Source organism: Thrips palmi, unplaced genomic scaffold (assembly GCF_012932325.1).
Source record: "Thrips palmi isolate BJ-2018 unplaced genomic scaffold, TpBJ-2018v1 HiC_scaffold_1, whole genome shotgun sequence".
NCBI lineage: Eukaryota > Metazoa > Arthropoda > Insecta > Thysanoptera > Thripidae > Thrips > Thrips palmi.
Window position 1 is genome coordinate 8,548,147 of NW_023144620.1, and position 9,509 is coordinate 8,557,655.

The 9,509-nt window shown below is 61.1% G+C and overlaps 1 protein-coding gene across 1 annotated transcript; it reads left to right on the forward strand.

The window, feature by feature from the left end:
- The first annotated feature begins 1,446 nt into the window (after positions 1–1,446).
- Positions 1,447–7,725, forward strand: LOC117641087 (chitinase-like protein Idgf4). Its single transcript, XM_034378196.1, has 6 exons — positions 1,447–1,609; positions 4,632–5,018; positions 5,123–5,290; positions 5,982–6,170; positions 6,925–7,118; positions 7,197–7,725. The coding sequence occupies exons 1-6, from the start codon at positions 1,504–1,506 to the stop codon at positions 7,452–7,454; spliced, it is 1,302 nt and encodes a 433-aa protein (XP_034234087.1). The 5' UTR covers positions 1,447–1,503; the 3' UTR covers positions 7,455–7,725.
- Positions 7,726–9,509: the final 1,784 nt, after the last annotated feature.

The following is a 9,509-nucleotide window of genomic DNA, read 5'->3' on the forward strand; positions in this document are numbered from 1 at the left end:
GGGACTAAAGTGTCAAGGACACACCCCGGCAGGACGGCGCGTAAAAGGAAGGCTAAAATGGCGCCCCTCGCAGTGAGTGACCTTTGGCCCTCTGGCCCTCTGGCTGGGGTTCGGGGCGTGGCGGGGCGTTCATCATCCGTGTAAGGGCCTTAAGGTGCGAGTCCTGCTGAGTCAGCGCGTCCCCGCCACGCCCCGCCACGCCAGCCCAGCACGAGGTAAGACTGATACACCTGCCCCACATGGCCGCCCGCCAAGACGCTCCACCCATTTTCTCTGCTAGGTTTCGTTCTCCCTGTTTTTGCAGCTTTTTTTCTTCTGCCGGTGTCACGTTTCGCACTTTCTGGTCCAGTCGCTTTGTGTGCTTTTGTGACAGCGATAGTCTTGTGTCTTGGGCTAGGTGGCGGGGCGGGTCACGTCGGCTGCCTTGTCTCCCTCTCCCTCCCCCTCCGTTTCCCCGACGGCCACTTCGTTTCGGGGCCCGGGGCGCTCGGGGCGGTGGAACCGCGATGGAGCAGCAGCGCGCGGACAGAGATGGATCATCTGGGTTGGCGATTTAACGGAGGGAATCTCGAATTAATCGATGTTCATCAATTCCACTCGTATTCCCCCGTGCCACTGCCGCTCCCTCCTTGGTGCAAATCCTCTTCCCCCCTCCTCCCCCTCCTCCTCGCACCGCCAGGCCTTTTAAGCCGCCGCCCCCTCCTGGACGGCTCCGCGCCCCGCTCCCGCGCGGGGTCATCGGGGTCATCATTTAGTTATTTCTCGAAACGTGGCGGCGAGATGCCAAAAAGTTTCGGGCCGGCAAAGATAAGCCCGAGCCTCGCCCCGCCCTGCACGGAGGCGGGAAGTAGGAAAAAAAAGGGAAAGAAAAGTGGGGAACGGGGGCAGCCAGGGGAAGCGGGTCTTGAACCCAGGACACGATCGCTCACTCTCGAAATCAGCCAGAGTGACAGGCAGAGGTTTTTGATTTTTTTCCCGTTTTCTTTCCACGAGTATCGCGTGGCTTTGAAACAAGGGGACTGCGAATCGAGGATTGCGGACCGGTCCTTGCCTGGTCTTTGCCTGGTCCTGGACGGGGTCCTGGACGGGGTCCTGGAGGTGCGCGGCGCGGGGCACTGCTCGCTCCTCGCGCGGCGACGGTGGAGGTGGCGGTACCCTCACTACAAATCAAGTGGCGAAAAAGAGGAGAGGGAAGAGCATGAAAACAAGCGCGGTGCGGGCGGGGCGGGGCGGGGCGGGGCGGGGCGGGGCGGGGCGGGGCGGGGCGGGGCGGCGCGGGGCGGGGCGGGGCGGGGCGGGGCGGAGCGGGGCGGCGCGGGGCGGGGCGGGGCGGGGCGGGGCGGGGCGGGGCGGGGCGGGGCGGGGCGGGGCGGGGCGGGGCGGCGCGGGGCGGGGCGGGGCGGGGCGGGGCGACTGGCCGGCGTCAGCCAAGGCGCGACGAGGCCGAGACTTCTGCTCAGTCCGAGTCGAGTCCCCGCGGGTCGCTAATCGGATCGCGTCGCCATGAAGCTCGCCGTCGTCCTGGTCGCCCTGTGCGCGGCCGTGGCGCCCGCCTGGGCCGCCAACAAGGTGGTCTGCTACTACGACTCGCGCGCCTACTGGAGAGAAGGTGAGCGTCAGGCCAACAGGTGGTGGGCGCGGGGTGGCGGCGCGCCGCCCCCGGCCGCCCCCGGCCGCCCCCGCCAACCCGCGGCCAGGTAGCCAACAAGTTTGGCGGCCGCGAAAAATGATCCCTCAATATCGGCGAAGGCGTCACGGCCAGGGCCGCTGGATCCCACCGTGCCTGGCCCGACCTGGCCGTGCCCCGGGTAGCCAAGTTTGATAATATCCGGCCCGGGCCTGGCGCCGCCTTCGGGACGGCCTTCCCCGTGGAGCCGGAGACGTACTTGTTGCCGTAGTGCACGAGGCCGGAGATGGCCGGCCTTGCTGGCTTGCTGGCGGTGCGGATCGCGGGTCGAGGCGATAGCGCGGCTAGGGCTGGGGCTGGCGGCAGGGGCGTAGCCGGCGTAGCGTTTAGGAGTCCCGCGACGGGCAGGCCCCCAGGAATATCAAGTGCCGCCGCCTTGCCCTGCAGACTGACTCCGAGAGTCGTTTTCGTCGCTCTGTCTCTCTCGCCCTCGAGGGGCGTCCCGTAGGTGCGAGAGAGACAGAGCGGCGAAAGCGACTCTCGGAATGAGTCTGCAGCACCGCGCGTGGCGATTGGCCACTCGCCAGCCTCTTTGGGATATTTATGGATTCCCTGTTATGGACTGAACCTTGACTCGACGAGGGCGAGGCCGGCGGAGCTTGGCGAAGCAAGCGAAGCGCAGCGCTCGTGGATCTTATGGATCTCCCGGCCGCCGCCCGGCCAGGGACTTTGTTGTTATTCGGCCGAGATGTGGCAAGTGTGTACCTTGGCCGCCACTTCCAGCAACGCACACACCACACACAAACACCCTTTCATCCTCTGGCCGCCTCCGGCCGCCTGAGCTGATGGAAGAAGCTTCCAGATCGAGCGCTATCTATCATCCGGCCGAGCCAACTTTTCGGTCATTAATTACCACTCTGCCTCACCTCAACTCAAACGCAAGTCAACACGGTGGGCCGGAAGATCGGCGGAGGCGGCCAAAATGCCGGACGCCTTTTGAGCTCCAGAGTCGCTAAATGGGTCTCGGACCGAACGTGTGACTCCACCATTGGATTGCTCTCCGAACGAGGAATCCATTGGTGGGGTCACACGTTCGGTTCGAGTTCCATTTAGCGACACTGGGTTCAAAACGCGTTCAGAGTTTTGGCTGCCTCCACCGGCCTTCTGGCCCACTGTGTGGTGCTGCTCCAGCGGTGCCAACACACTGCGGGACTGAGGCGGCGGGGCGGCGCCGTGTTCGACAGCTTATTCGGCCGGTTGGACTTCGTAATACTAGGCCGTCATGATCGTCGGCGCGACCTTGAACTTGCCGCGGCGCGTGTGTCTGTGTTGTGAGTGAGTAAGTGAGTGAGTGTGTGTACTTGTAGGCGTGTGTGTGTGTGTGTGTGTGTGAGTGTGGCGCAGAGCTCCGCTGGGAAGTTCCCCGGACAACAGCCCACTCCGGCTAATGATATGGCCTGCTGGGAGACACACGTCGAGAGATAGACACAGACAGAGAGACGCGTGGCCTGCGGTGAGATACTGTTCAGTCGGCACTCGTTACGAGCCTCGTACTGTTGTTGTACTAGTTAGCCGCTGCGTGCTGTCAACTTTTTCGCAAAAAAGAAGAAAGATGTTGCTGTTTTATCTTGTGAGCGCGGGGAAAATCATGCACAGGGTAACAACTGTAGAAAAATCATTATTAAACCTGAAGTTGTTATAGTAGTACATCCTAAACTAACCTTCCCCACCATCGCCAGCGGTGTGTCAATCTACGGAAATAAAGTCGAGCTTCTTTTCGATGTTGGCAATCTGTGACGGTCGGTGACGGTACAGTCTGTACAGCCAAAAACACACAGTCCGCTCCATTTCGCACGTTTCGTGCCGAGTTTCCTGCCATCTCGCGGCCCGGCCCGGCGTTTCGGCCAGGCTAGCTCCATCGGCCGCTATTGACACGGCTGCCACCTGAGTCGCCCACCCTGGCAAACAGGGAAGGTGCGGGTCAAGGGGGGACTGGAAAGGGGGGGGGGACTGGGGGATGCGCAAGTTTGCACTGACGTCATAAACCCGTGTGTGTATGGCAGCCTGTTTGCCGTGCGGCGATTGGTTGCTGGAAAGGTGGGGCGCTTCCTTCCCGGAGCCGCGTGGACCTCTATGCTTTTGCGACACCTACCTCTCACGCTCTGTTTTCAAGCATTGAATGACAGAAGTTCTACCTAACTTTCGGCCGTGGGTGTATAAGCGTTAGTCTCTCAGGTCGGTACACAAAAAAGAAGCAGAGTGCAAAAAAAAGTAATAGCAAAAAGAGACAACTGCCCGCAGATTTTGCATGCGTTTTTCACAAAAAAAAATTAATTGGTAAACACTTTTTTCCATTTTCCCGCGCAGTAGGGGAGGCTTCGGCGTGGAACAGTTTTGCTTTCGGTTGGCAACCCCCAGGGGTTCTCATCTAATGAAGGCCAGCGCTGCGGCAGACTGATTCCGGGGAGTCACTTTGGTCGCTCTGTCTCTCTCACACCTAAAGGGGACGCCCGATGAGTGCGAGAGAGACAGAGCGTCGAACACGGCTCTCGGAATCAGTCCGCCAGAGCGCGCGGCCCAGGAAGAAATGGGAACAGAACATGCAGTTGTTGGTTGCTTTGCGACGCTCTGGGACAAATCGTCAAGTCCACCGTTGCGGCTTCACTTGGGAGCCTCAAAGTTCACTCACCCGGCGGCCCAGTTCCAGTCACACTGATCTGCCTGGCGCGGCGCTTTGGGCGGGCTCCGAATTAGCATACAGGCTCAACTCAAAGGCCGATCTGCCAGGCCTGCTTAGAGTTTAGCAACTTAGTCGGCACGTGCACGTACAAAAAAATAAAATTTAAAGTGACGTGAACAAGAAAAACAACAAAAATAGCAGGACAGGGACACAGGAGAAAACAGCCAAGAGTTAATTTTCTGAAAGTGGATGGGTGATGAACCGAGTGATGAACCAAACCTTCGAGTCCAGAGTGTGTGACAATCGAACTCCCCTTTGTTGCAGGCGCCGCCAAGATCGAGCCGGTGGACCTGGAGCCCTCGCTGTCGCTGTGCACGCACCTGGTGTACGGCTTCGCCGTGGTGGACGGCAACACGAACCGCCTGACGCCCATGGACGACTACGTGGACCTGGACACCAACAAGGGCTACTACCGCCTCATCACCTCCCTGAAGGCGCGCCACCCCGGCCTGCGCGTGCTGCTGTCCGTGGGCGGCGGCGCCGACTCGGCCGGCGAGAAGGACAAATACCTCACGCTGCTGGAGACCCCCGAGAAGCGCGCCGAGTTCGTCAACTCCGCCAAGCAGCTGCTCAAGCACCACAACTTCGACGGCCTGGACCTCGCCTGGCAGTTCCCCGCCCTCAAGGAGAAGAAGGACCGCGGCACCCTCGGTACGCAAACGCGATTCTCTTGCCGCTCGCCGCGCGAAAAAGGGCGACGGCACTTTTAAAAACAGAGAAAGGGCGAAGTTTGATGACTGAGTTTCGCTTTGCAGGCAACGTGTGGCACAAGTTCAAGAAGACCTTCACCGGCAGCTCCAAGGACGAGAAGGAGGAGGAGCACCGCGACGGCTTCACGTCCCTGGTCCGCGAGCTCAAGGCAGCCCTCCGCGGCGACGGCCTCATGCTCACCGCCGCCATCCTGCCCCACGTCAACAGCACCGGTAAGTCTCTCACCAGCTTCTCCCCCCCTTTCACCAGCTTCTCCCTCCCTTTCACCAGCTGCACCCTCCCTTCCACCGGCTTCACCCTCTTTTTCACCGGCTTCACCCTCTTTTTTACCGGCTTCACCCTCTTTCTCACCAGCTTCACCACTTCCACCGGCTATACCCCTGGCTTCACCCTCCCTTTCACCGACTTCACCCTCCCTTCCACCAGCTTCACCTTCCCTTTCGCCAGCTTCACCATCCCTTTCGCCAGCTTCACCTCCCCTTTCACCGGCGCCCTTTCTCTTTCATCCGCCGTGTCCTTTGACACTGACCCGCCGCCCTGCCGGCCGAGGCCGGAGCTCTTTCTTTACTGGATTTGTTAGCCGGGAGTGGCGCGCGGCCGTGCTGGGCGCAGGGCGAGGCGCAGGGCGAGGCGCAGGGTGGCCGGCCCGGTCGGTGGGTGATCCCCAACAGGTGTTGGTGCTGAGTGCGGTCGGCCAGTGGCTTCTCCGCGCTCTCCTCTCGACCCGTCTCTCCGCGCCTCTCTGTCTCCCTCCCACAGTGCGGTGGCCGCGCCCTGGGCGCGCGTGCGACGAGGACAGCCGCAGCGCCGGCCCGCCCATGCATAATACATCGGGCACCGCGCCGCCCCCGCCGGCTCGCCTCGCCCTCACTCAGCCTGATTCTCTGATTTGGCGTGTTGCAGTGTACTACGACTACCGCGTGCTGGCGCCCCTGCTGGACCAGGTGCACCTCATGACCTACGACTTCCGCACGCCGGAGCGGTCCCCCCAGGAGGCCGACTACCCCGCGCCGCTGTACTACGTGCACGACCGCAAGAGCTACCAGAACGTGGACGCCACCGTGCGCCGCTGGCTGGAGCACGGCACCGACGGTGGGTACAGTGTAGCGTAGCGCACAGTGGGCCAGGGGACCGGTGGAGGCGGTCGAAATCCCGGACGCGTTTTGAGCTCCAGAGTCGCTAAATGGGACTCGAACCGAACTTGTGACCCCACCAATGGATTGCTCTCCGAACGAGGAATCCATTGGTGGGGTCACACGCTCAGTTCGAGTCCTGCTTAGCGACCCTGGGGTTCAACACGCGTCTAGAGTTTTGGCCGCCTCCACCGGTCCTCTGGCCCACTGTGTAGCGTAGGGTAAAAGCCGCGAAGGGTTAATGGTTCCGAAAAGCGCCTCCTTTTTGCGGCGGCCGCAAGGGGCCGCCAGGGCCGCCACTGTCGCTGGCGCTGACAAAGACGGGCGCTAGTCGCTAGCGTCGCTAGTCGGCGCGGTGAATTTAGCGGGCGTCGCCGCGACCCCTGCAAAGAGCTTCCGTAATGAGATGGAAGTGCGCCGCGGAACGGCAGCGGTGCTCTGTCTCTCTCGCACTCGCGGGGCGGGCCTAGGCGGGCCGCAGGAGTGCGAGCGAGACGGAGACACTGTTCGGAATCGTTCGGCAGGCGGGGCAAGGCAGTGCCGCCACCCTTTGCCGCGCCGCCGCGCCCGGTGAATCAGTTCGCCTCTTTTCTCGTCGCTTCGGCGGCGGCCAATGGCGCCGGCCGAAGAAACAACAACCATTTAACTCGGTGGATTGTTCCCCGGCGAGGCGAAGACCCTCTCTCGCCTCAATGAACGCCTTTGTCGCGCAGGGGTCAAGATCATCGTCGGCATCCCCACCTTCGGCCGCAGCTGGAAGCTCAACACTGAGAGCGGTATCTCCGGCGTGCCCCCGGTCACCGCGGACGGCCCCGGCGACGCCGGCACCGTCACCAAGACCCCCGGCATCATGGCCTGGCAGGAGACCTGCCTGCTGCTGCACAACTCCAAGGTCGCCGATGTCCCCGTGAGTACCAGGAACACGCTTTCGACGGCCATTATTTTGTAAACACTTGTTCTCAACGCGCTGTCCTTGCTTGTCCAGAACGACCGCCTGCTGCGCCGCGTCGGCGACCCCAGCAAGAGGCTCGGCTCCTACGCGTACCGCATCGCCAAGACCAAGGACGACGTCGGCCTGTGGGTCGGCTACGAGGACACCGAGTCGGCCGCCTACAAGGCCGCCTACGTCAAGAACAAGGGTCTCGGTGGCGTGGCCATCTTCGACCTGTCCATGGACGACCCGCGCGGCGTGTGCGACGGCAACAAGTTCCCCATCCTCCGCGCCGCCAAGAACGGCCTATAGGCTGCGGACTGCCGCTCCGCTGTCTGGCGGTCGCGTCCACGACGCCGTCCTCGCCTGCCCCGTGCTCCCGGCCGGGCCGCGCTGCTGCTTCAAGCAGTTCGTTTGTTAGGAAAGTCCCCCCAAAAGGCTGTGATTCCCCTTTTCGACAAAGAAAATTAAGACCCGATGTTTTGTAATCCTTTTTTTTTTTAAGTTTTAGGAGTAAATCAATCTGTGTGTTGTGTATATTTCTCGCGTGTGAAGTGGAATAAATTTTTATACACCTCCTAAATTTGTTTGATTTATTATTGCAACACATCTCAGCATGGCAGGCCTTAATCGATCTGGGTATAAACTTTTTGATCGGTTCGGGTTCAATACACTGGATCTTCGTCTCAAAGCCCTAGCAAAGAGTATTAGCTTCAGCCATGGCCAAATGCTTTTTTGAAAATGAAGTCATAACTCAACTAGCCAGCGAAGAAGAAGACGACCGCTTGTCTTTGATCCAACAAAGGAGATGAAACCAAACACGAATGGCGTTCGAAATTTCATAGAAAAATTAATACACACAAGTAGTTTAATTCATCTTGGCGTCCAAGTGTTGTAGTGTCGGAGCGTTAGCGTACTCAGTTCTCCGCAGCTCCCAGGCCGTGTCAGTGTGCTGACCCCGCCCGGCCGCGCCTGGAGGCCGGCGGGCAGGCAACCCATTCAACAGCAACCGCCATGCCGGAGCGCCGCCCGACGGCAGGCAACCCAAGCAACGGCGAACGTGCGGCCAGCAGAGAGGATGCGGAGCCGTGCGGAGCGGAGGCCGTCGAGAGGGGGAAGTCTGCTTTGCATTTCGAACACATGCCTTCAATTCCCCTGTCATTCGGCGCGGAAACACACACACGCACACACCGGCGGTTCACACCGACGCGCGGGCGTACAGAGAAACCCTACTGGCCTAACGACACGCCCGCCGGGCCGGCAGTCCGTGGAGGCGAGGACCAGGCGAGGACCTCGAGGGAGGAGCTGAGTGACCCTTTCATCTGCTCGAGGTTCAACGTGTTTGGCGGCCGTTCCCACCGCCGGACAACTCTCGCCTCTCATCACGGCCCTGCCTTTGGATTGGCACGCCCAGCGCTCGGCGTCCAGCAAGTCGATAGTGAAAAATAAAAGTACAACACGCAGGCTTTCGGAGAATTTACCAACAGGTAAAATCGGGACTGACTGTCACCGTTCCAGTTGGTTCCAGTGCAGTGGAAGCATCAGCTTGGCAAAGTTCATTGCTGTCATTTCGGTGACGTTAGCACCTCGCAGTCCATTCGACGAGCGGTGGTGCGAAGGCGGTTCGCGGGGTGGGAAGCACCGCATTGCCAGAGGGAGGGTTGCCAGCGGCAAGGCTGCCGGCAGGCAGGTCCGCACGCCGTGGTCCGCATGCAGGCAGCCAGGCGGGGCTGGCAGCCTGGCAGCCCGAAGGCCGAAAGCGGTATGGAAATGGCCCGGCTCGTCCCAGGAGATAGTTTGATAACTTTGGCCGTCCACATGACCTGCGCCGCGTCAATATCCCCCCCCCCTCCCTCCCCCTTTCCACCAGCTCCTTTTCCTTGTATATAGGTATACACAGCCCGTGGAAAAGTTTGGCGCGGCGTGCAGGTCACGTCACGCTTTTCGTGAGTGGAGCACGAGTTTTCTTTGCGCGTGAATCAGTGAGGAAGGAGTTGCGGGGTCCGGAGGCGTTTCGGGGGGTTCCGGGGCGTTCCGAGGGTGTTCCGGCGGGGGGGGGGGGGGGGGGAGCACTCGGCGCGGGGCCAGAGCGCCCAGGCCCCTCCGCGCCACCCCCACCCCCGCCCGCGGGCAAAATAAAAAGAGTAAATATTGGCGCGGCTCATTAACATGGAAATTATCGGCGCTGTTTATTTATTCTGAGTCGAAAACGGAAGAGGGTGGCTCTGTTGCCAGCCGCGCCCAAATCTGCGCCGCGTCGCCGCGTCTCGCCACGGCGGCCACTTCCACGGAATGCCTTTGCAATGCCTGCGGCGGTTCCGTTTTGCGGACTTCCGAGTGACGGGTTGCAAACAGGCCCAACTGTTT